At 41.8% G+C, this 26,793-nt stretch overlaps 2 protein-coding genes across 5 annotated transcripts; both read right to left on the bottom strand.

Moving 5' to 3' along the window:
- Window positions 1-417: 417 nt before the first annotated feature.
- On the bottom strand, window positions 418-9,114 carry skp1 (S-phase kinase-associated protein 1). Of its 3 annotated transcripts, none has more exons than XM_071339449.1 (6): window positions 9,004-9,114; window positions 7,167-7,263; window positions 6,920-6,993; window positions 5,751-5,894; window positions 4,509-4,649; window positions 418-635 (listed from the first exon to the last, which is right to left on the bottom strand). In XM_071339449.1, the coding sequence occupies exons 2-6, from the start codon at window positions 7,261-7,263 to the stop codon at window positions 600-602; spliced, it is 492 nt and encodes a 163-aa protein (XP_071195550.1). In that variant the 5' UTR covers window positions 9,004-9,114; the 3' UTR covers window positions 418-599. The 3 variants fall into 3 exon arrangements, with proteins under 3 accessions (XP_071195550.1, XP_071195549.1, XP_071195548.1); XM_071339448.1 differs by lacking the exon at window positions 9,004-9,114 and adding an exon at window positions 8,915-8,933; XM_071339447.1 differs by lacking the exon at window positions 9,004-9,114 and adding an exon at window positions 8,036-8,226.
- Window positions 9,115-10,211: 1,097 nt separating this feature from the next.
- Window positions 10,212-25,557, bottom strand: ppp2cab (protein phosphatase 2 catalytic subunit alpha b). 2 transcript variants are annotated; one of them, XM_071339445.1, is made up of 7 exons: window positions 25,211-25,557; window positions 14,448-14,657; window positions 14,069-14,242; window positions 13,615-13,704; window positions 11,577-11,738; window positions 11,257-11,375; window positions 10,212-11,078 (listed from the first exon to the last, which is right to left on the bottom strand). In XM_071339445.1, exons 1-7 carry the CDS (start codon window positions 25,310-25,312, stop codon window positions 11,006-11,008), a joined length of 930 nt encoding a protein of 309 aa, XP_071195546.1. In that variant the 5' UTR covers window positions 25,313-25,557; the 3' UTR covers window positions 10,212-11,005. The 2 variants fall into 2 exon arrangements, with proteins under 2 accessions (XP_071195546.1, XP_071195547.1); XM_071339446.1 differs by having other exon boundaries at window positions 11,346-11,375; window positions 25,211-25,546.
- Window positions 25,558-26,793: the final 1,236 nt, after the last annotated feature.

Genomic DNA, 26,793 nt, shown 5'->3' with positions numbered 1-26,793 from the left:
TTACTTACTCCTAGAATTGAATAGTAATCCTAAATTTCGTCTTCAGAGCAGAACTGAGAAAAGATTCCAATCTCAATAGGTAAATACCATAAGTTGTGTGAAAGACAGCACACACACTTCAACACGTATTTCCAGTCCACAGGACATTTCACACATTCACCCCCACTTCAAATGTCCTATGAACGCTTGTCTCCCTAAGTTGACGTTAAAACAACGGCACAGAAGAGTCTGCAATTACAAAATTGAGCATTGAGCCATCATTTCAGTTGACTCAACAACAAAAAATATATAAACATGTCCAATAAAAAATACTATAGCAATTGAAAACAGGGAGAGCGGTGCATCTACTCTAAAAATTGGAAAGAATACCCAGACTCTCATGTGAATATAAAGTGAAGTAAAATGTGTAAAAACATGAAATAGCTACTATTTTTATTATTTCGCACCATACAAGCAATGGAAATGGTCATGCTATGAGTACACGGGGGGAGATCTGTCACTCTAATAGACTAAATGTAATATTAACAAGTATGAACAACGCAGCGCAACCAATTACTGGAACAATCCTTTCAGTGTGTTAGTGTTGGCAGCATCCTCCTCTATTTCTCTTCACACCACTGGTTCTCCTTGCGTACCTGAGGGGGGAGACAATGGAAAGGCAACACAGTGTCACATCAGTCAGATGCATATTATCACAGGAGCTCTGTGTTCAGGACTGAGGTTATGACCCAAATGGCACCCTATTCCTTTTATAGTGCACCACGGGCTCTGGTCAAATCAAAAGTAAGGCACTGTATAGAATAGTATAGAGCAGGTATTCCCAAACTGGGGTACGCAAATTATATAAGTTATTTTTTAATACTTCACATTTTCAAACAGTACATTTATATTTTCTAACAGGGCTATACATGTGAGTTTTTTTTCTCGCCCGAGTAGCCTCGTTTCACTGCCAAAAATAACATAAAACCATCTAGTGTTCAGTGAAATAACAACAGAATGTCAAATACAGGTAGCCTAGTCAAATAATTAACATCCAATCACATTAACTGTTACTCTCTCACTGGAAACCTCCACTCTTGCGCAGACATTTAGAAACAAAGCATGACCATTTAAAAAATTAAGCCATGGGAGTTTGAGCGAGAATAAAGACGAATTTCGAGTTGTAAGACATGTATAAAAGCAACAGATACCATTAATTAGAAGGGGCTAGAAGCATCTTATATAGTGAGCTACCAAGTGTCTAAGACAGGCAAGCCCCATACTATTGTGGAGGACTTAATTCTTCCTGCTGCTGTGGATATGGCTGGAACAATGCTGGAGGAAAAGGCCCAAAAAACTATACAGACAATGCCTTCATCAAACAACACTGTTTCACGACTCATCAGTGACATGGCAGGAGATGTTTTGAAACAATTACTACTTCGCGTACAAGCCAGTGAATTATATGCGTTACAGCTGGATGTGTCAGACGTGGCGGGCCTGGCACAGTTCCTGGTATACAGTCGTGACCAAAAGTTTTGAGAATGACACAAATATTAATTTCCACAAAGTTTGCTGCATCAGTGTCATTAGATATTTTTTGTCAGATGTTACTATGGAATACTGAAGTATAATTACAAGCATTTCATAAGTGTCAAAGGCTTTTATTGACAATTACATGAAGTTGATGCAAAGAGTCAATATTTGCAGTGTTGACCCTTCTTTTTCAAGACCTCTGCAATCCGCTCTGGCATGCTGTCAATTAACTTCTGGGCCACATCCTGACTGATGCGAGCCCATTCTTGCATAATCAATGCTTGGAGTTTGTCAGAGTTTGAGTGGTTTTGTTTGTCCACCCGGCTCTTAAATATTGACCACAAGTTCTCAAATGGATTAAGGTGTGGGGAGATTCCTGGCCATGGACCCAAAATATCAATGTTTTGTTCCCCGAGTCACTTAGTTATCACTTTTACCGTATGGCAAGGTGCTCCATCATGCTGGAAAAGGCATTGTTCGTCATCAAACTGTTCTTGGATGGTTGGGAGAAGTTGCTCTAGGAGGATGTGTTGGTACCATTCTTTATTCATGGCTGTGTTCTTAGGCAAAATTGTGAGTGAGCCCACTCCCTTGGCTGAGAAGCAACCCCAAACATGAATGGTCTCAGGATGCTTTACTATTGGCATGACACAGGACTGATGGTAGCGCTCACCTTGTCTTCTCCGGACAAGCTTTTTTCCGGATGCCGCCAAACAATCGGAAAGGGGATTCACCAGAGAAAATGACTTTACACCAGTCCTCAGCAGTCCTATCCCTGTACCTTTTGCAGAATATCAGTCTGTCCCTGATGTTTTTCCTGGAGAGAAGGGGCTTCTTTGCTGCCCTTCTTGACACCAGGCCATCCTCCAAAAGTCTTCGCCTCACTGTGTGTGCAGATGCACTAACACCTGCCTGCTGCCATCCCTGAGCAAGCTCTGTACTGGTGGTGCCCCGATCCCGCAGCTGAATCAATAGTACGGAGTATAAACACCATGGGACCACGCAACCATCATAACGCTCAGGAATGAGACTCATTCTGTCTCCAAGCGATGAACGTACTTTGGTGCGATAGGTGCAAATCAATCCCAGCACAGCAAAGGACCATGTGAAGATGCTGGAGGAAACGGGTACAAAAGTATCTATATCCACAGTAAAAACGAGTCCTATATCGTCATAACCTGAAAGGCCGCTCAGCAAGGAAGAAGCCACTGCTCCAAAACCGCCATAAAAAAGCCAGACTACGGTTTGCAACTGCACATGGGGACAAAGATCATACTTTTTGGAGAAATGTCCTCTGGTCTGATGAAAAGAAAATAGAACTGTTTGGTCATAATGACCATCGTTATGTTTGGAGGAAAAAGGGCGAGGCTTGCAAGCCAAAGATCACCTTCCCAACCGTGAAGCACGGGGGCTGCAGCATCATGTTGTGGGGGTGCTTTGCTGCAGGAGGGACTGGTGCACTTCACAAAAGAGATGGCATCATGAGGTAGGAAAATTATGTGGATATATTGAACCAAGCTAACCAAGCTAATATAAGGCTAACTGTTCTAGCATTGATTGATACACTCACAAAAGCTTAGATTGCTTTCGTTGCAAAGCATATTTTCAAAATCTGACACGATAGGTGGATTAACAACAAGCTAAGCTGTGTTTTGGTATATTTCACTTGTGATTGCATGATTATAAATATTTTTAGTAATATTTTGCGCCCTGCAATTCAGCGGTTGTTTAGGAAAATGATCCCGTAAAAGGGATCCGTAGCGCAGAGAAGTTAAAGCAAGGCCCCTGAACTCTCGTGTATTTTCTGCATCATGCAATGATATGGGCAGCGACCATGTAAAACTTTTACAAGAGGCAAAGTATTGACACGTTTTTTTGAATTGAGAGATGAGGTTAAAAAATGTTTTACTGACCATAATTTCCACTAGTCTGACCGCTTGCATGATGACGAGTTTCTCACACCACTGGCCAATCTGGGTGATGTTTTTTCTCGCCTGAATGATCTGAATCTAGGATTATAGGGACTCTCCGCAACTATATTCAATGTGCGGGACAAAATTGAGGCTATGATTAAGAAGTTGGAGCTCTTTTCTGTCTGCATTAACAAGGACAACACACAGGTCTTTCCATCATTATATGATTTTGTGTGTGCAAATGAAGTCAAGCTTACGGACAATGTCAAATGTGATATAGCGAAGCGCCTGAGTGACTTGGGTGCGCAATAACGCAGGTACTTTCCCGAAACGGATGACCCAAACAACTGGATTCGTTATCCCTTTCATGCCTTGCCTCCAGTCCACTTACCGGTATCTGAACAAGAGAGCCTCATCGAAATTGCAACAAGCGGTTCAGTAAAAATGTAATTTAAATCAGAAGCCAGTGCCAGACTTCGAGATAGGGCTGCGCTCAGTGTCTTGCCTTGACTAATCGCGCTGTTAAGACACTGATGCCCTTTGCAACCACGTACCTATGTGAGAGCGGATTCTCGGCCCTCACTAGCATGAAAACATTAAGGCACAGACTGTGTGGAAAATGATTTAAGACTGAGACTCTCTCCAATACAACATCACAGAGTTATGTGCATCCTTTCAAGCACACCCTTCTCATTAACCTGTGGTGAGTTATTCACAATTTTCAATTAACAAATAAGGTTTTATATGTAAGATGGTTAAATAAAGAGCAAAATTATTGATTATATTGTTATTTGTGCCCTGGTCCTATAAGAGCTCTTTTGTCACTTCCCACAAGCCGGGTTGTGACAAAAACTCACAAATTCTTATGTTTAATAAATGTATCGTATAGTGTGTGTGGCAGGCTTACAATGACGGCAAAAAACAACATTTGATAGTGCGCTGACCCTGGTGGTAGAGGGGGTACGCAGCTGGAGGTTGAATGTTTGAAGGGGTACGAGACTATAAAAAGTTTGGGAACCACTGGTAGAGAATAGAGTGCCATATGGGAGGCGTCCTGAGAACCACAAAAGGCCTTATTACCTGGGCTTCCTCTTCCTCTGTGAAGTCATTTTTGATGTTGAACGTCTTCCTGATCTCCTCTGGGGTCTTTCCTTTGATCATGTTGGCCACCGTCTTGCAGGTGACATCTAGCAGTCCTTTGATGTCTAAATAGTTTGCAGCCTAAACATAAAATAAGATAAAAAATAAGAGAATGAGGATGAATGATAGCAACTGCAAATGCTTCGACATGCCTGGCTTCCACGTGAACTATTTCACCCCTAAGCTTATGCTATGTAAACAAGTTTCAAGAGCTGGGTCAAACCTGCTGCTCAAATTATATACTTGTGTCACAGTTCCTAAAAGCACCCAGCACTACAAAAATGTTTTGCACAATCCCTGCAAAATAACCAATGCATTAAGTGTGCTTGTTTCATGTAATACGCACATACCTGATACTTCCTGAGCCGCATACAGACAGGAAAAGAAAATGCAGCCGCCCCCATGTGTTTCTATGCAAAGCTGGCGGCAGATTAGCACCGTGACACTACCACAGGTAGGGGCTTCACTTGCCGCCTACATAGGGAATTTATTGGACGCTCAAGGTAAAAAATAAATACAAAAATGTTACTTTTGCCTCCCCTCATTGACCAATCAAATTACAGGGGCTGGATGCCTTTTTCTGGGTTGTGTTTTTTGGGATAATCCAGAGGTATCATAACAGCCACTACTTGTACCACCAGAGTTTGATGCTTTATAAACTGGGCGGTGTCGCTGGCGTTATGGACTCTCTGTGTGTAAGGCCCTTTAGTAATGAACTACTACCTCTAATTATAACATGTTATTAAGCACCTACTTGTCACTCAAAGCACTTTACTAGTGCTGTACAACAGTATGTTCAGCGAGCTAACCATCGCCTAAATTAAATTCAAGATCTGAGACACTTCCTCCTTGTAAGTGTGCAGGTGTCAAACTCTTTCTGTGAGTGGGAAAGGGGATACCTAGTCAGTTGCACAACTGAATACATTCAACCGAAATGCGTCTTCCGCATTTAACCCAACCCCTCTAAATCAGAGGTGTGGGGGGCTGCCTTAATCGACGTCCACGTCATCGGGCACCCGGGGAGCAGTTGTTGTGGTTGGGGGTTAACTGCCTTGCTCAAGGGCAAAACAACAGATTTTTCCACCTTGCCGGCTCGGGGATTCCAACCAGCAACTTCTCGGTTACTGGCCCAACGCTCTTAACCGCTAGACTACCTGTGAGTGTGAGGCGGTATGTACGCACTAGAATAAGTTCGAAGAGGGTCCCTTGGTCCACTTTGAGGAACTCCTGGTCCCAGACGGGTATGTCATCCGTCCTTTTCTCCTTGTTCTCGTCATCCTCAGGGGGAGGGGGATCATCTTTATGGTGGGTGCACCACTGGATCACCTGTAGGGAGGAAAGTGAAGAACAACTAGTCCAAGCACACTGAGCGAATCAACAGTCAGACATGGAAGGCGTCCTTCTTCCATCCAGTCCCGTTTCCAAAGGCCTAAGTTGAGGAAGGAGGTCACAGAGCACACAGGAAGGTTTCTGTTTGGAGCTTCATGCTTCTGGCAGAGAGATAGAAATGCTATTCTACAGATGTCAGAGCCAAACTGACAGCCTAAGGACAGACATCAAGATTGGTTTTCCATTTTACTTGAACTTCAGGTTTCAGTACAGGTTTCACCACAAGCCAGGCAGGACATGTAAGTTGTCTAACTATGCAAACACATTTCCCCAAACAAAATGTAATTCCCCAAACAAAATTAAATCTATTAATTACATGGATACAGTTGCTGAACAAAGCAGCTTGTCTCTCAGTTGGAGAGACGCATGCACAAGACATTGTACAATCTGTCAGGGAGGAAATAACAAAAGTCAACTTTAATCCTACAACCCTTCACACAGTATTAATCCAACTAGCACTGGTTGGATGGACGAAACACCTGATGCAGACAATCCCACCATTTCGTTTATAGTGATTATGAGAGGCGCTTTTGTTATGTTACACTCTTCAAATCATCCATTGACCACATGAACACTGGACTGTAGTGATCATCCCTAAGGACAACTATCCCTACAATCAGCGTGGACTCTCACAGTGCCTCCCACATAGGTAAGGATCTATGTTACAGGTTTGAGACCATCCTTCTGTCTACAAGTTTAACTTTTATCGGTTTCAAATTGTGCCAAAATGTTGCACTTCTAGGAGAAAAGCCAAGCATGGTTTGGGTTCAATTGAATTGTACCACTATGGATAGAATGAATGTACAATATAACAGAGAATGGAATTATAGATAATAAAGCAAGCTCTGGTTGGGAGCAGGCACTTTACTAAGGTTCTCCATGGCCATCTCCACACAGTTTACCTGTCCCTCAGTCCATTGCACCAGATATGGGATGTGTGAAAGTGAGTCCACTCCACTTACCTTCTTGAGGATAGCCGCATTCACATTCGGGAGGGGGACTGGATCATCATCTCCTTCATCATCCATACCCAAATCTGTCAAAGACAACCATTAGACAAGTGCACTCAGATGCTGCAAGACAGTTTTGATAAATGTATTTTACCTTCTGAACTGTGCAATATGTACTGATAGCTATGTAGGCTACGTCAATGATGTTCAACCTCATGTTACAACCGCATAACTACAGAGTACATAGCTAGATACATACCTTCCAGCATTGTCTTTATTGTCACAGACTGCTTTGCTATTTCCACATCCACCTCAAAGATCTCCCCATCTGAACTTTGCAGTTTAATTGTTGGCATCTGTAAAATAACAGGAAAACGGTTGTCAGTTTCAGGCGTAAACGTTACCTAGCAGAGTGATGACTAATATCAGGGGCCATAAAGTACATGTTATATCGCTAGGTGACACAGGGACCTACTTGGCTAACAAACCAAGTAGCTAACAGTTAGCTGACGTTAGCGACATTAGTTAAGGTGGCTAGCTAATGTTAGCTAGAAGGCAATTTCCCTGGATGCTGTTAGCTACTAACGTTAACGTTCGCTAACTAGCGAAGTATCTTAACGCCTGTAGGTACCTAACGTTACCGAAACACTTGCAATGTAAGATTTTAAAACATGTTATGGTAGACAGGTAACTTAGCTAGTTAACGGTAGCAAGCTAATTCCCTAACTACCAGTTCACGCACTAACTTACTAGTTACCATTAGTAAGTTACAGGTTTAATATTACATGAACTAACCTCGATTCCAGCTAACGTTACTGTCTGGGCAACTGTCAACAAAACAGGGAGTCTGAAGCAGTCCAATGGTGAAATAAGATGGACTCAACGCTAGCGTTTCGCTTAACATTTAGCAATAATAACCTTACTTTTTGTTAACAGTAACTGTTACTGCTTACGACAGCCAGAAAACGAAGCTAACGCGGCTAGCTAACTCAGCGTTGTCAGCAAGGCCCCGTCTTACTAGCAACCATATTAAACCTATTTCCATTTAGCTAGACATACGAATACATTCAAAACAACCATTATTTCACAAAGACATAACTACATCATATGTAAATGCCCGTTACTTACTGTGAATGTTTTTAAAGCAAATTCAGATAATTATTTTTTAAACGTCAACAGGGCCAAACCGAAGCACAGGCAGTCAGTGGAACTATATTAATGGCCAGCCAACTAAGCTTTCGCTTTGTCAAATGTGGGGGAAACAAATGAGTAGTCTTGTGATATGCCTGTACAATAGGAGTGATTTTCCCCATTTAGCTACGTTAACAGAATTTCACCCAGTATCTATTTTTATGCTAATATGTTAATATTTTGTAACGTTACATTTCTGTACATTTTTGCGTCCAAAATGTATAAAATTATATCTGCCCATGTTACTCTTTAATGCTGTAGGCTGTCAATCAATGGTCCCAGCGTAATAAAACAAATCAGCGTAATTGTTTCACTCTTTGTGCAGTACTATTGTTTGCCAATTAGAATATTATTTTTGAACGCCATGTCAGTGATTGTTGGCTTACCCTTTGTTGGAACCTTACTTGAATAGTAGGTACAGCACTGATGGAAAGTACCTACGTTTATTATGCGGTATCTGTACTTTACTATTTATATTTTTGAAAACTTTTACTTTACTACATTCCTAAAGAAAATAAGGTAATTTTTTCCTGACACCCAAAAGTACTCGTTACATTTAGAATGCTTAGCAGGACAGGAAAATTGTAAAATGTATGTATTTAATCAAGAAAACATCCCTAGTCATCCCTACTGCCTCTGATCTGGCGGACTCACTAAACACACATGCTTTGTTTATAAATTGTCTGAGTGTTAGAGATCGCCCCAGGCTAGCCGTAAATTTAAACAAAAATCCGAAAATAGTGCCATCTAGTTTGCTTAATATAAACGATTTGAAACGTATACTTTAAATACTTAACTATATTTAAAACCAAATACTTTTTTACTGGGTGACTTTCACTTGACTCATTTTCTATTAGGTATCTTCACTTTTCCTCAGGTATGACGATACGATAACGTAAACTCACCCCATTCGTACAAATGTGCGCAACCGCAACATTCAAACGAGGCTACAAAGAAAACTAATGGGATTGTAGCGACTGTGTTGACTTCAAAATCGGGGGTGTGAACTAGGTTTCTATTCAAGCGTTGATCGACATGGTAATGGTTCTATAGTATTGGAGAAAAGTTGAAAAAACGGACCCTCCGTTACATCGTGACATGTCATGTCGTAACGTACAGCATGACGCATAAAGCAACTATTTCTGTCTTACAATCTCTCTCCACCTGGTGTAGCACTTCTCTCATCGTTTAAAAACAAGAAATGGACAATGACAGGGGTAAGGGGGATACCTAGTCATTTTTTGCGTCATCATTGCATGCGATCATCATTCTCAAAGCCGCTGTTTACTTCTAAGATCACTTAAGCACCGCCCTAAAAACCCGATTCAAATTCGACACAAACCTTCAAATAGGTATGTAATGACACATTATATAAACTCGTGTTTTATTTACATTTTAGAGGTGATAAGTTGGACAGATCGAGTGAAAAAAAAGAAGCAATTTTCCCACACAACATCTCTCCTCACTCACGCATTAGTTTCGCTTCCCCACCCGCCATTTTTAAAAAGACCCGAAACGGGCAGCGTTTAGGTCATATAATTGAATGTTGGAAAGGGGAGAAATTGTGCTTTTCAATGGTATTGACATTAGTTGATCTGGAAGTATTACGTTTTTGGGGCGCTAAAATAAGGGCAATTGTACGGACCAAGGCGATGTACGAGTTTACGTTACTGCTTTTCATCTATCGCATGTAGCTCTAAATCTTTACCTTGACACACATTCCGGGTTGTAACTTCGAGTCCTATCATGAGATGGCACTCTTTCACCATAATTTGTATATTTCCATGTTACCTTCTACACCCATCAACAATTACACATTTTTTGGGAAATTAGCAGTGGTTTAATGGTTGTTGGATCCGAAGTATTTATCCCTACAGTACGATTAAAATAATCAGTGCAGTTATTGCTTAGCTATGTGAAAATGAGACTAAGGGACATAATGACGTAACAAAATATCCTCAGCATCCATGGAAGCTGTCTCACTTCACCTACAATCAATCATAGTTTGGTCAACATATTGTGCCATCACTTAGATAACAGAATCATTATTCATCAAGTCCATCAACATTATGAGATGAAGCCATAAAATCAATTGAGTAAACATGTCACAAGCCCAGGAGCAACTCAATTCTTTATTCAACAGGATCCCTCAATACAAACGCACTCATTATTATGATTTAGTGTGTGACTGTTTCCAATGGCATTTCTTTGATCTGTCTGCCACACACAATTGGAAGGGCATCTGTTTAACCCAGCAAAAACTTGGTGACTAAATATATTTTTTAAGACAAAAAACCCCACAACATTCTGTAGAGTTTAACAGCCATCTTCTGACTTGTAAAAACACAAAGGCCCAGTCCCCTCAAATGTGATTTTCCTGTGCTTTATATACATTTCCACCCTGAGGTTGTAATATGATAATGCCCTTTTTAGTGTAAGAGCCATTTGAAAAGGCCACCTAAAATTTCAGCTTGTTTTGGTGGGATGTAGTTGACCTGCCTGGTGATTTGATAGAGATTTAAAAAAAAGTCCAATGTATATGTTTTTAAGTGCAAACAGGTTAAAAAAAATAAACTGAAAAATGTGCGGATTCACAAAATCAGCCTTGGTGCATTGGATTGAAAATGTTTCAATTAACAAAACTTGGTTACTGTGCTAATCCTGAGATTTGAAACGGGGGAGTAGAGCCAGAGTAGTAAGGAATTGGAGTCCTTGGAGAACTTGGAGAATTTTGTAACACTTTTTGGTCCATGTACAGATGTTATGTGAATGCTTAAATAGTGGTGTGAATACAATTATGTACATTGATGTTTTGCTGTGTCGCCCAACCCTGCCCCCCTCTTCCATGGTTTTGGATGCTGAAGGTACTTTCATAAATCATGGCAATACTGTACAAGTGGTGAGGTTTTACAGGAAGTAGTCTGGGGTGCGACGGGTGACATGGGGTTCCCCTCTACGAGGCGCAGGGTCAAACTGCAGGCTGGAAAACAAACACCTTGTTTTTAATCTAAAATCCTGTTGAGAGTTGATGGATCATTACATTTAGGTCATTTAACAGATGCTCTTTTACTTCCTCCTCCAGAACTAGAGGACCTTGCTGGTAGAGCAACAAACTGAGGACAGTTGCCCATTCATGGAACGGTAATCAATATGCTTACAAGGAGTATTTCAGGGTGTCGTCGAGTTCCATGATAGATGCCTGGTTACCACAACGGTAACAGTAATTTGGTGCACTGAATATAGTTACCACGTTTCGCTCGTGGCACCAGTTGTAACCCTATAGAAAGAAAAAAAAAAAAAAAAAAAAAACAGGAGAACAGTGTAGTAGTGAATCAGAAATCTGAGACAGTCCTACAGACATCATTTTATAGTACATATGCATCAACCTGAATGAGGTGGCTAACTTAATGCATTCAGATAAACTTTCATACATTATGATCACCTTTCAAGCATGTCGAATCAGCGACAGACAGCTTACCTCCATAACCAGCTGGTGAGCTCTGGAGACCAGGGTAAGGCGGTTGGCATGGTTAAATGTCTCGGATATATCCTGGCCAAAGGTGTAGCCGGCCCCCCTGGGGGAGATGCCCCAGCCCCCACGGTCATCTGGGTCTGACCACAGCAGGTCACACATGGGTCCCTGTGGAAAAGAGGAGACGTGTGTAACCAGCATAGTAATAAAGATATGGATAAAGATATACAGTGGGGAGAACAAGTATTTGATAACCTGCAAAATCGGCAGTGTTTCCTACTTACAAAGCATGTAGAGGTCTGTCATTTTTATCATAGGTACACTTCAACTGTGAGAGACGGAATCTAAAACAAAAATCCAGAAAATCACATTGTATGATTTTTAAATAATTAATTTGCATTTTATTGCATGACATAAGTATTTGATCACCTACCAACCAGTAAGAATTCCGGCTCTCACAGACCTGTTAGTTTTTCTTTAAGAAGCCCTCCTGTTCTCCACTCATTACCTGTATTAACTGCACCTGTTTGAACTCGTTACCTGTATAAAAGACACCTGTCCACACACTCAATCAAACAGATTCCAACCTCTCCACAATGGCCAAGACCAGAGAGCTGTGTAAGGACATCAGGGATAAAATTGTAGACCTGCACAAGGCTGGGATGGGCTACAGGACAATAGGCAAGCAGCTTGGTGAGAAGGAAACAACTGTTGGCGCAATTATTAGAAAATGGAAGAAGTTCAAGATGACGGTCAATCACCCTCGGTCTGGGGCTCCATGCAAGATTTCACCTCGTGGGGCATCAATGATCATGAGGAAGGTGAGGGATCAGCCCAGAACTACACGGCAGGACCTGGTCAATGACCTGAAGAGAGCTGGGACCACAGTCTCAAAGAAAACCATTAGTAACACACTACGCCGTCATGGATTAAAATCCTGCAGCGCACGCAAGGTCCCCCTGCTTAAGCCAGTGCATGTCCAGGCCCGTCTGAAGTTTGCCAATGACCATCTGGATGATCCAGAGGAGGAATGGGAGAAGGTCATGTGGTCTGATGAGACAAAAATAGAGCTTTTTGGTCTAACTCCACTCGCCGTGTTTGGAGGAAGAAGAAGTATGAGTACAACCCCAAGAACACCATCCCAACCGTGAAGCGTGGAGGTGGAAACATCATTCTTTGGGGATGCTTTTCTGCAAATGGGACAGGACGACTGCACCGTATTGAGGGGAGGATGGATGGGGCCATGTATCGCGAGATCTTGGCCAACAACCTCCTTCCCTCAGTAAGAGCATTGAAGATGGGTCGTGGCTGGGTCTTCCAGCATGACAACGACACGAAGCACACAGCCATGGCAACTAAGGAGTGGCTCCGTAAGAAGCATCTCAAGGTCCTGGAGTGGCCTAGCCAGTCTCCAGACCTGAACCCAATAGAAAATCTTTGGAGGGAGCTGAAAGTCCGTATTGCCCAGCGACAGCCCCGAAACCTGAAGGATCTGGAGAAGATCTGTAGGGAGGAGTGGGCCAAAATCCCTGCTGCAGTGTGTGCAAACCTAGTCAAGAACTACAGGAAACGTATGATCTCTGTAATTGCAAACAAAGGTTTCTGTACCAAATATTAAGTTCTGCTTTTCTGATGTATCAAATACTTATGTCATGCAATAAAATGCAAATTAATTACTTAAAAATCATACAATGTGATTTTCTGGATTTTTGTTTTAGATTCCGTCTCTCATAGTTGAAGTGTACCTATGATAAAAATTACAGACCTCTACATGCTTTGTAAGTAGGAAAACCTGCAAAATCGGCAGTGTATCAAATACTTGTTCTCCCCACTGTATATGGTGAATAAGGTCACAGAGCGGGGGAGGCAATAAGATAGAGTAGGATCGAAAGTCAATATGGTCAGTTGTGTTTTTCGACCAAATGGTTGAAGTTGGGATTAGGAGCAGACAAACTTATCCTAGACCTGTACCTAAAAGTTACTTCTAACTAGCAGCAATGAATCAGCTGAGTATGCTCAGAAGCAGGGTTGTTGAGCCATGTACCTCGTGTGGCACTTCCTGCAAACGGTCCAGCGCTCGGATGTGATCCAACGTGTCTATGGACGGAGACAGGCCTCCGTGAAGACAGAATATCTTAGAAGGGAAAGAAAACAGAACATTTTACATGATCATTTAAATATTGGTTCTGACTCTAACAGTTTGGCTGAGACATAACATACATACCCTTGAGGGAATTTTTATTTACAGCATACAACAGTTAAAGCACTGCAGATTCAACCTCATGTGGATTAAATGTGTGAAACCTCAAAATGACACAACGACAAGGATCTAGTTTAACAACATTTACTCAACCGTATTAGCACAACACATGGTTGCCATTCCACTCAGTCCAGGTTCATCAACGAGACTCCTGCACAAGGCACACTAATAACAGAGTGATAGCCCCGTAATAACAAAGACATAGGGATACTTAAAATATTAATTTAACACCTCTTACCTGAGTATCTACCAAGGCCGTGAGAGGAAGGTAATCGAAGAGGTCTGTGAAGTATTTCCATACGTTTGCATTGCCGTATTTCCTTAAGCACTCGTCGTAGAAGCCGTACACTTGTGTGATTTGTCTGCTTTCGTGGTTCCCCCGAAGGATTGTGATGCGTTCACGGTACCTAACCTGCGATCAATGTTCAAAATACAGGGGATTACTAAGCAGCACTGTTGAATGAATAGCCTACCAGGGCATTCTGAATGTGTGTCTTAGCATTATATTACTTTGGCATCACAAAGCCCTGTGTAAAATTATCATTGAGCACTCTCGTAGGGCAAGTTCAAATATGAATGGTCATTCAAAATTCCAAGTGCACGTTAACAATACTTGCCTTAAGTGCTACAAGTAGTGTGACAGTTTCTACAGAGTAGTAGCCTCGGTCAACGTAGTCTCCCATGAACAGGTAGTTTGTGTCTGGAGACTTCCCTCCGATTCTGAAGAGCTCCATGAGGTCGTGGAACTGGCCGTGGACGTCTCCACACACTGTAACAGGACATCGGACCTCCTGCACGTTGGATTCCTTGGTCAAAATTTCCTTCGCCTGGACAAAACCACACACAATTAGTCAAAGTTTCTCCTTACCCTGGACAAAACAAACATAAGGCTATGTTGTAGGCTACGTTGCAAAACATTTGAGAGCCTCCCTTCCCACCGGTAACGTCCCCAAGAAAATAGACCAATGACATTTGGCAAGCTAGTTGAATTGCAATGCAGTTCCTAGAAACCAGTGGACTGTGAAGGGCAGCTCTAAGAAGAACAATAAGGCCTGCTGGGGGCAAAGCAGATAATATTATAGCAGAAAAGTCCACTGCTGTTATATAATGCACCTGATTGCATTGGCAACAAATATAACTCTGCATGCAATCTCCCCCTCCCCCCTCAAAAAGCATCAGTGTTGGTCTTTGAAAAAAGTGGCAACATATGCCTAGGCCCGTCTCCAGACCATTCAAGGAACAACAAATTCATTTTAAAAAAACAGTAGAGATGCTCCTTGAAGTGTCTGGCTGGGATAATAAATTGTTGGCAGAACGACACTGGGGGTTGAGTGGTATAAGGAGCTTTTAGAGCATGAATCCCATTTGGAGAGGAGCAGGCATAGAGTAGAGCAGGGCTGTGTCACTGTGTGGGTCAGAGATGAGCGAGAGATCTCTGCTACAGGCAGCAACGCACTGAGAAAACAAGGGAGAGACACTGGCAGATTGAGAAGAGAAACAGCACAACCAAGGCATATTAAACAAACCCGATACGTTTCCAAATTAATTTGAGAGGAAATTACCAATTAAAAGAATCAGATAAGGGCCAGAACCCGACAAACTATTGTAGGTCAGTGGGACTTAGAACATTGGTAAACATAATATAGTATATAGAGTCAATACAGCTTACAATATGGTATGACCTCAGAAGACAGATCTTTCATCAGTAACCTAAAACAACTGATCGACATGTCTATATTGAATGGATGATGTAAATGCCTCACCCCTCATAACCGCACCTACTAAAGATATGCCTTGCTGGCATCAGCTAAAAACCTCAAGTTCGTTAATTCGTCATACACAGTGCAATGAAATGCTTACTTACAGGTCACCTTTCGACAATACAGAAAGTGAAAACAAAGAGTAGTAAAAATAAAAACAGAATAGTAATTGAGCAAAAATATGATACAAGGTGGCACTCAAACTAATTTAAGTCAGATATTTACACGTCGTAAAGTACCATACGCCGGAAATGAAGAAATATAGCTAGCTAACGACCTTTTCCACGTGGGAAAAAAACAGAACGGAGACTTGCTAGCTACGTTAGGTAGCTGCGATTTTCTACAAGGAATCTGCCTCCCGGGGGGAGAGAAAAAACAAAACAAAAAAAACACTTCTCCCAAGTGGGTGTGACACCTACTCCTGTTGCCTGCTGCTTGGATTCCACCTGGCGATCTGTTCACCATGTGCCCTGACCTGTCTCCCTCTGTCTGGTACAGGTACCCCCGCCACACTGCCCCCTCTCCCCCGAGGTGTCGCTCGCCTCCACCACACACACGCGCTGTTGGGGCGAGTGACTCTGAACTTACAATTAGGGATGCACGATCGGTAAGCATATCGGAGTAGGCGATATTAGCTAAAAATGACAACATCGGCCCGATGTCTAGTTTAACACCGATGTAAAAGCTGATGTGCATACCTAAATAAACGTAGGTAGATGACATAATGCCACAAAAAGAGCTACACAGCATTCCTAACCTAGCCCACAATGTCTGCGGTGTGGATCTATTTTGAAGTTTCAAAGATCGTTGCATATGGCCTTTTTGTTATCTTTGTGCTGCTATTATTAGCATTCATGCTCAAGAATGTGCTGGTTCTCATACCGCTGCTGCTATTTCAATGGCATTTGAGAACAAGTTTGAAACATGAACACACGCCTAGCTCCATTCAAAACAACTGACTCGAGAAATAAGCTCATCAACTGTGCAAAAGTACTCTACTAGAGGCTAAGAACAAGTGAGTCGGTGGCATTCTGAACCTCTACGGTGTCGCCACCATGCTCGATGCTAGGTACAAGGGCCGCTACTTCGATGCAGACAAGAAACAGGGTTTACGTGAAATGTTAGACAGCTGGACAAGACGGAAATAGACAGTGAGCACCGAGGAAGAGAACCCACGACAGAAGAGGCCAGACAGAGCTGAAACATCACTGCTTGACATGTATGATGAAATCCTGGTTGAGAATGAAACGACTGAACAACAAAACAGCACAGCAAGTAAGTGAAATAAACATGTTTTGATTATGTTTTAGTGGTAATGGGGACATACATAAATTACAACAAAATAACTTTTTGGTCAGTGTGTGTTTCAACTATTTAACTGCACTAGAATGCTTAAAAGGCCGCTACAATTTTAAATATCGGTATCGTTTTTTTGGCAAGAAAAACATTGGATATCTGTATCAGCCAAAAATGTAATATCGGTGCATCCCTACTTACAATGGCTAGCCCCAAGTCATTATATATTTTTTCTTGTGCTTAATGCTATTTGCCTCAGGACTCCTGCATGCTTTGTTGACTATGAACTTGCTTGTTTATCCAACTGTGATACAGTCTGTTTGTTCCCACACTCGGAACTCTATTGGTTACACAGACTCCTGGCCTCCCATCCTATTCTATCCGCCACTCGCTGGCTTTGTATTCATGTTACCTGATGAAATTGCTGAACAATATGATCTTGTTGCCATCTAAATGCGCATTCAAACGTCATAAATCAACACTGCAGAGCTCTCCCTGTCCTCTGCTGTGCCCTGATTGTATTACTGCTGATGATACCTGGAAATGTGCATGTACACCATAGCCCATATACTGTTGCTAGCACCAATTCTGACTTGTGCTCTGATCTGTTTCACTGATTTCTGCTCTCGTAAAAGCCTGGGTTTTCTGCACGTTAACACTAAAAGCTTATTACCTAAAATGTATCAATTGAAAGTGGGGGTTCACAGCACCAATCTAGTTGTGTTGGTCATTACTGAGACATGGTTAAGAAAGAGTTTTGAATACTGATGTTAACCTTTCTGGTTATAACATTTTCAGCAAGACAGATCTTCCAAAGGTGGAGTGGCAATCTTTACCAAGGATCACCTTCAGTGCTTGGATGTCTCCACCAAGTCTGTCCCCAAACAAATTGATGTTTTAAGCATTAAACTTTCAAATAGCTCTTCGTTGACTGTTGCTGGGTGTAATCGTCCACCATCAGCACCGGCCTGTCCCCTAAATGCCCTAAGATCTCTCCCGGCCTTTACAAACACACCCCCATAAAGAAAACACATTTAAAAAACGGCCCCTGGTTAAACCGTAATCTGGCAGTTACTCCACCTCAAGAATTCCAGTTGGCGAAAGGCTCGGCACACGCATACTCAGCCTGACTGGCTCTCATTCAGGCGAATTACAAATAGGTGCACTCAGGCTACCCGGAAGGCCAAAGTTAATTCGTTTAAGGAGCAGTTCTAACCAAGAAATTATGGAAAACGGTTAAAGACCTGGAGAATAAACCCTCCTCACAGCTGCCCATGTCCCTTAAATGTTGATGTGGTTGTTACTGACAAGGATCACATGGCTGAGCTCTTTAAATCACCACTTCATTAAGTCAGGATTCCTATTTGCCTCAGCCATGCCTCCTTGCCCTGCCAACATTTTCTCATCTCCCACCCCTTCTAATGCAACTAGCCCTGATGCTCCTCCCACGCTACAAAGTTTCTCCTGGCAGGCAGTCACTGTGTCCGAAGTGCTAAATGAGATCCTTAAACTTGACCCACAAAAAACATCTGGGTCAGATGGTTTAGACCCTTCATTAAGGTTGCTGCGCCCATCATCGCCAAGCCTGTCGCTCCTCTCTGGGGAGGTTCCCCTTGCTTGGAAGGCAGCCATGGGGGTCATGTATTTAAAAAGGGGGAGCTCAAGCTGATCCTAACTGTTTTTGGCCAATTTCAATTTCCCCTGTTTATCAAGTGTTGGAAAGACTTGTCAATAATCAACTGGCTTTCTTGATGTCTATAGTATTCTCTGTGGTACGCAATCTGGGTTCCACGCAGGTTATGGATGTGTCAAGGCAAACTTTAAAAGTTCCTAAATTATGTCAACATTGCCCTCGAGTCTAAGCAATGTTGTGCTGCTATTTTTATTGACTTGCCCTAAGCTTTTAATACGGGAGACCATTCCATTCTTGTGTGCCGGCTAAGGAGTATTGGTGTCTGAGGGTGTTTTTGGCCTGGTTTGCTAACTACCTCTCTCAAAGAGTGCAGTGTATAAAGTCAGAACATCTGCTGTCTCAGCCACTGCCTGTCACCAAGGGAGTACCACAAGGCTAATTTTTAGGCCCCAAGCTCTTAATTTACATCAACATAGCTCAGGCAGTAGGAAGCTCTCTCATCCATTTATATGCAGATGATACAGTCTTATACTCAGCTGGCCCCTCCCGGATTTTGTGCTAACAAAGCTTTCTTAGTGTCCAACAAGCTTTATCTGCCCTTAACCTTGTCTTGAAGAAAGCCCCTCTTCCCACAGGTGTAGTCACCTCATACAAGTACTTGGGAGTATGGCTAGACAGTACACGGTCCTTCTCTCAGAACATATCAAAGCTGCAGGGTAAAGTTAAATATAGACTTGGTTTCCTCTATCGTAATTGCTCCTCTTTCACCACAGCTGCCAAACTAACCCCGATTCAGATGACCATCCTACCCATGCTAGATTACGGAGACGTAATTTATAGAGCGGCAGGTAAGGGTGCTCTCGAGCGGCTAGATGTTCTATACCAGTAGGCCATCAGATTTGCCACCAATACTCCTTATATAGAACACATCACTGCACTCTATACTCCTCTGTAAACTGGTCATCTCTGCATACCCGTCACAAGACCCAGTGGTTGATGCTTATTTATAAAACCCTCTTATGCCTCACTACCCCCTATCTGAGATCCCTACTGCAGCCCTCATCCTCCACATACAATACTCGTTCTGCCAGTCACATTCTGTTAAAGTTCCCTAAAACACACATCCCTGTGTCGCTCCTCTTTTCAGTTCGCTGGAGCTAGCGATGAACGAGCTGCAAGAAAACACTCAAACTGGACCATTTTATCTCAATCTCTTCATTCAGACTCAAATCATGGACACTGACAGTTGTGGCTGCTTTGCATGATATGTCGTCTCTTACCTTCTTGCCCTTTGTGCTGTTGTCTGTGGCCAATAATGTTTGTACCATGTTTTGTGCTGCTACCATGTTGTGATGCGTGTTTTGTCCTATATTTTCTTTTTAAAATCCCAGCCCTGTCCCCACAGGAGGCTTTTTGCCTTTTGGCAGGCAAATTGTAAATAAGAATTTGTTCTTAACTAACTTGCCAAAATAAATAAAAAGGTGAAATAATTAAACGTGCCAGACCAGGAAATAGTGCAATAGAGTGTAATAAGAAAATTGACAATAGTAATAAGAAAACCTTCAGCCTAGAATGATTTCACAGAATAAACAAAGTGTGAAGTTCATCAGTAAATCACTCTTCCCCCATTCTGTAATTTGTATCCCAAGACAGAGGCCATTCCACAAGTGTTATATTGAGTCACAGAGCCCAGCAACAATGTGGTAGTGATGCAACTCAGAATCACTCACATCCAAGCCTATATTTACTCTGGCTGCGCATTCTGCTGAACACATTAACAAAATGCACAGGGGATGGATGTGTCAGCCATCACTGAGCAAATGTGTGCTCTAAAACCACACCACTACTATGCTTACACCTACTGTTCAAGAGCTGGTCAATGACATGTTGATAAAATAATTTAAATGTTGAAAGATAATGATTAAATAATTCCACTGAAACCTTATAATTGTATGAAATTGATTAGAATCATAAAATTATAATCTGATGTGTGTAGTTTTAGTCAGAATTAGGTTAAACAATGTATCTGTATAGTGGAAAAACAGACTGAGCAAGGCGTAGCTCAGGATTTTAACTTGTATGTGGGGGCCGAAGAAAGATACCGAGAACAGTTAAACTGTGTTTGGACCGACCTGGCTAGGCCTCTGAGGAATTTATCAGGGCATAGGGAGTACTTCAAGGTTTCCCTAATCTCGGGGGAATGGAACTGTCGGCTGGGTAGTGATACCGTGGTGAGAACTATGGAGAAAGATTTAAAAAACTCGTTTGTGTGGAAGTATGTGCATAGGATACCTACTGTTTGTGTGGAAGTATGTGCATAGGATACCTACTGTTTGTGTGGAAGTATGTGTGCAGCTATAAAATGGATGTCTTTGTATAATGGACTTCAGAACGTTCTCGTGAATAAACACTTGGTTTTTGTAAGCTGGGACTCTTGTCTGCTTCATTCAACCAGAATCTTACAAACTCTGGGTTGCAGACTGAGTAGATGAATTGAAGTTTATGAACATTGATAACAATTCTCATAACACGTGTTCAGGGGTTTGTGAGAACTGATTACAACAACAAAATGGAAACCATTGAGTAAATTGCAAAACCACTCACTTGAGACTGAACTCCACAGGCTAATAGAATGTGATCACTGACACCTTGTAGCCTAGTCATAGGCGGAAATCCCAGGGGGGACGGGGGGGGTCGTCATCCCAGGGGGACACGACCCCCCCATCTTGGGAAAAATATGATTTGTCCCCCCCAATATATCACTGTAAACATAACTATGTAATTTCAATAATACGCAATGAAAGCACTTGTGCTGATTATAGACACTTAATAGCGCGTTTTTAAGTTTCAAAAGATTGCGACCCCCTCCGCCTCACAATGGTTTGATCCACTGCCAGTTCTTTAGCTGGCAAGGTAATAGAGGGTTCGTATCTACTGTCCGAAAGGCACATGTACGTAACTGACGTGAGGTTAATCCAGTCAATCCATAGCAGGTCCATAGCAATGTTATTTATTTATTTTTATGTTGGCAGGGTTCACACACTAGCTGAATTTGCAGAGCTAGCGCGCAAACTAAAGCAAACATTAACTATCAAGCTAGCTAGTACCTATTCCATTTATGTGGCGTCGTCAAAGATGGAATCTTTGCTATCGTCAGTTTATTCCAAGATCAGCATGCAGCTGTAGTGCTTCGACGTCCCTGTGATAAGGTTAGCGATAAACTGAAGTCCAAACTGAACAGAACAGAACTACACTCTTCTACCATTGTCTTAAATATATATAATGGTCTCGTTGCAAAAGATAAATTGTCGCTAGTGAACTTTTTTTATTTTATTTCACCTTTATTTAACCAGGTAGCAAAGATTATAGCAAACACACAGAAACGGAATTGGTGCTCGCTAGCTTTACAAATTCAGCTATTGTTGGAAGCCAGCCAATATGAAACAAACTATTTAAATTACAAAAGGTTGCAGCATGTGTTGTGTAAATGTGTGTGTGTGCAGCTAGGCCAGCCAGCCAGGTAGAAAAATGGCAGAAAAAAGTAAGAAGACGGACATCAGAGTATTTGTCAGTACACCAAAACGCATAGTAAGAACTCTAGTAGCCTAATATCTCAAAGACTAGTTGATAAAATGTTCATAAGAAAGAAGTGAAATGCTAATGGAAATGTTTCACAATGATGTCATTAGGCAGAGCAGGCAACAGATGGCACACAGACAGCAGAGCTGGGGACAGATATGCAGGGACAGATTGGCAGAGACAGGGAGTCTCAGGTAAGTTTGTTGAGTCTTTGTTTGGCAACATTATGAAAGGTTCTCAATTTTTTTGACTTGTAAAATAGGGACATAATTGGAAAATGCCATGGATACCCCCACTCTCAACTTAAACTGGTGACTAAACTAAGATTTGTTTACAGCAATGGTATTGCTGTTGTGATTAATTGTGTAGTTTTGGGTACCGGTAGTTAGGAGTACGGCAAACACCTTATTTATTTTCTAGGAGACAGACTGTGAGTCAGTTAGGGTGGTGAAAGGGAAAGAGCCAGGGAGAGAGACTTCAGAGGACAGTGTCACAGCCACGGCAGGACCAAGTGTCACCCTTGTTGCCAGCAGCACCAGTATAGGGGACAGTGGCACAGCATTGTCCAGTTACCACAGTGATGGCACAAAACCGTATCAGCCACACCCACAATTTATAGAACCGCAAACTCTTGCCAACAGAGTGTTGACGTTTCAAGAGAGATGGTTTCGCGATTTCCCCTGGCTACATTATAATCCATCAATAAAAAGAGTGTTGTGTTTTCACTGTAGCCAAGGGTTTTCAAGCCAGCCATCTTTTGGCCAAAGAGCAGATGCTGCCTTCATTAGTGCAGGATTTAGGAACTGGAGAAAAGCCATTGAAAAATTCACAGCACATCAAAACTGCCAAACCCACCGCCACTTTGTAATTGTAACAGCACACCAGCTAAATCCAATCAGTGTCCAGTTATCCAGCGCGTGGGGTAAACAGCAGGATGACGCAAGGCATTGCTTGATGAAAATTGTTAGTTCGGTGCGGCATGTAGTAAGACAGGGACAAGCCTTTAGAGGCCACACGGATGACAGTGGGAATTTATACCAGATTTTGAAACTTAGGGCAGAAGAGGATGATCCCATTTTACTGAAGTGGTTAACAGAGCGTACCACAATGTACACAGGCCCCAAAGCACAGAATGAAATTCTGAACATCATGGCCAATAGTCATTCGAGGCATTGCAGCTGAGATTAGGTCTCTTCCGATTGTACAATTTTCATTAATTGTTGATGCTACTCAAGATGTCTCTGGTGCTGAACAGGAGAATGTCTGTCTGCGTTATGTTGACCATGACCATGTCCCTCACAAGGAGTTTATTGGGCTATACAGGGTGTCGGAGACAACAGGCGAGGGCATTGCGAAAGTGGCAACTGATGTGTTGTTGAGGAAACCCGCAAACATATGCTCGGTTCTTTTGTTCAGTAGTGTGTATAGCAGTGGTTCCCAACCTTTTTGGGGTACTGGAACCCCTGCATATTTTGAGGCAAGGCAGGCAAGGTTTTGAGCGGTCCTCAGGGACCTCCACCCCCTCTATATTATATGTAAACTTACTGGAAACCTTGTGGTACTGACTACATTCATTACACTTTTTTATTTCACGGACCCCTTGCAATTAGTCCATGGACCCCTGTTTGAGAACCCCTGGTGTAATTGATATTTGTTCTTTTGTTTAGTAGTTTTCAGTACACTTACAAATTATTTATTTCATGTTATTTTATTTAAAATTGCATACTTTGTGCGACATACTTGTCCATAGCTGCTGTTTGAAGAGTTGAGACACTGACTGAAGGATATTTTGTTTGATTTATTTGGGTTTTTCATTGAAGTAGTTATTTTGCTTTTAGAACTGTACTTATTTTAAGCTTTTTGTTCTTTCAAAGATATTGTAGTAGACTCAGGCCAGGTGCACATATTTAATGACTATATAAATGTATCAGAAAAAGTCCAATTGAAAGGTCAATTCAATACGGAGACCAACTTTGTGATGGTTCTCAATGGAGATTCTTTTAGATATGATCACACCATATTCATTGTATTTATGAAAACTACACCCATACAGTGTACAGTACCATTGTCACCTACTGACCTTTCTTGATATTGCTGGTTGTAAGTACGAATACCTGCATACATACTGGACTGGTAAGGAGCACTGCTATAACTATTATTAGTAGTAGAATTATAATGATTTAAACATTTGAACAAGTTGGGAAAACCCTTCAGTTAACTACTGTACCTATCAATTATCCAGTTGTAGGAATTATGGTTCCTCAATATACATTTAACATATAACAACGTATGCTATGTGTTACAGCACTACTTTTGGTGTCCCCCTCAGGAATTGCTCTTGAGAAAATTTAATGTAATTGTCCCCTCCAAGGTTGATATCAGATTTTCGCCCCTGAGCCTAGTGGTGAATATTTGGCAATGGGAAATTCTAGCAGAGTACCATTTTCATCCATACTGTAATCCTGTCCTCTAACCTACAAATCATCTCAGGACACGAATCACCTGTTTGTAAACAAGTCAAACGAGTACATGAGTAGACACACCTGGTTATATATATATATATATATTTTTTTTTAAAGAGTATTTAAGCCCATACATAAGTGTAACAGCCAAGTGAAAAGAGTATCAATGAAGATTGATGTTAAATCCCTGCTCAGACCCTAGGTGGTGTACTGATGACTTGATAAAGTGAAAGTTCTGTCTGACCTAGTTCTTGTCGTGTCCCACAGTTCAGTTCACTCAGGGTGGGAATCCAGGATGTGTGTATGTCTGTTTTACAACTGTACTCAAGTGTGTATGGTTTGACTAGATCAAACAAATAAAAATACTTCACATTTCTTTGACAAGCGCAATGATTTTGCCACAGGACACTCAGTCATACCATCAGCACATACAGTATGACGCTCAAAACACCCCTAACATTTTAGATAGACCTACACGAGAACGTAGGCTATATAAATAACCACTCTTGAAACCAGACAGGATTATGTTATAAGCTATTTGGCAAGTGTTGATAGCGACAAACTGCGCAATATGTATAGTATCATCCCCCTGAATGTTACACTGAAAGATTTTACAATGGAAAAGTATATTCCCGTATACCGTAACTTACCTTTTCGCAAAGCGTTTTGACTTGGCTCTCTGACAGCTGTTTGCAGTCGTTGATTTGTTCGATCCATAAGTCGATCTCCTTCGTAAAACACTTCTCGTCCATTACTGATTGTTATTTCGGTTAATTCAGTGGCACGGAAATTGTTATTTCCCTAAATACTCGCAATCTTCCCCCAAATTGACCAACCAAGTTGCATGCGGTTCTAATTGACACATAAATTGCTGAACGTACATGAACCGGAGCGACTAGGATATGTAGAGACGTCAGTAGCTGTTGTCCCACCCTCGACCGTGATCCACTCAACACAAGTAGGACTGGGAGCGCCAGGCAAATGCCGCATTACTATTGGTCTCCCAGTAGAAATCTTTGCATTCTTATTGGCTATTGGGTGACTTCGTTTGCATGGCCCGGTGCCGCGCGTAAGCGGAGTTCACCCTTCCATTGGTCCATAGGAATATCTCCATCCACCCGGGAAACCGGGCCATGCAAACGAACTGATCCAGTGGTTGGTACATTGTAAACCTTTGTTAATGATCGTAAATAATGGTAAGTTGTTTTCACTATGAAAATAGCCTATTCATGGTTAGGGACAGATCTAAATTTACTGGGGTGGAGGGTGGTCAAAAATAGGGGAGGGTTGTCAATGTTTTTTTTGTTGCTTTGGGGAGGGTTGTGTGGTTATTTAGAGGGGCACATGGGAGCGTAGTGCGTTTTTTCCCTGGTTTACATTATAAACAATGGCTTGACTTACTTTTGATATTACCCTAATAAAGTTTAGAAATGTTTGTGAAGGTTTGGTATGGTGTGGCTATTATTAAGCTTTAGCTACTGCAGGCCAATGATATGATGGCAGTGCGCCCTGGCGCTCCAGCTGACTTTGACAGTTGAACTCGAGATGAGGAAGACTGTTTCATGCCTACCAGAGTTATTCCTATAATCTAACAATATAATGCTTATCTTTATACGAAATATTCTGGTCGAGAATTTATGAATTACCCTCCTTCTAAACGTCTATATTTGTATAGCAGACGCAGTAGCCATCTGACATAGAGAAATGCATGTCGGTGTCATAGCATGCTTGCCGGCATACAGTGCCTTCAGAAAGTATTCAGACCCCTCGACATTTTCACAATATTGTTACGTAACAGCCTTAATCTAAAACTGATTGATAAACATATTTCCTCAGCATTCTACACATAATACCACATAACTACAAAGCGAAAAAAGGTTTTTATAGGTTTTCCCAAATGTATAAAAAAAAAAAATACAGGACAAAAATTCCTTATATACATAAGTGATCAGACCCTTTGCTATTAGACTTGATATTGAGCTCAGGTGCATCCTGTTTCCATTGATCATCCTTGAGATGTTTCTACCATTTGATTGGAGTCCACCTGTGGTAAATTAAATTGATGTGACATGATTTGGAAAGGCACACACCTGTCTATATAAGGTCCCACAATTGACAGTGCATGTCAAAGCACAAAACAAGCCATGAGGTCAAAGGAATTGTCTGTGGAGCTCAGAGACAGGATTGTGTCGAGGCACAGATCTGGTGAAGGGTACCAAAAAATGTCTGCAGC

Source organism: Salvelinus alpinus, chromosome 13, assembly GCF_045679555.1.
Source record: "Salvelinus alpinus chromosome 13, SLU_Salpinus.1, whole genome shotgun sequence".
In the NCBI taxonomy this organism is placed as follows: domain Eukaryota; kingdom Metazoa; phylum Chordata; class Actinopteri; order Salmoniformes; family Salmonidae; genus Salvelinus; species Salvelinus alpinus.
Note: the sequence above shows the minus strand (reverse complement) of the source record. Positions and strands in the feature narration are given on the sequence as shown.

What these genes read in the sequence shown, in the direction of transcription:
- ppp2cab (XM_071339445.1), bottom strand. Translation starts at nt 25,312, where the DNA reads ATGGACGAGAAGTGTTTTACGAAGGAGATCGACTTATGGATCGAACAA. An exon ending in TCAAAACGCTTTGCGAAAAG is followed by an intron (nt 14,658 to 25,210) that starts GTAAGTTACGGT and finishes GGTTTTGTCCAG; the next exon opens with GCGAAGGAAATTTTGACCAA. An exon ending in CTCACCAGCTGGTTATGGAG is followed by an intron (nt 11,376 to 11,576) that starts GTAAGCTGTCTG and finishes TTCTTTCTATAG; the next exon opens with GGTTACAACTGGTGCCACGA.
- skp1 (XM_071339449.1), bottom strand. Translation starts at nt 7,263, where the DNA reads ATGCCAACAATTAAACTGCAAAGTTCAGATGGGGAGATCTTTGAGGTG. An exon ending in ATGCGGCTATCCTCAAGAAG is followed by an intron (nt 5,895 to 6,919) that starts GTAAGTGGAGTG and finishes TCCTCCCTACAG; the next exon opens with GTGATCCAGTGGTGCACCCA. An exon ending in CCCTCTTCGAACTTATTCTA is followed by an intron (nt 4,650 to 5,750) that starts GTGCGTACATAC and finishes TTTTATGTTTAG; the next exon opens with GCTGCAAACTATTTAGACAT.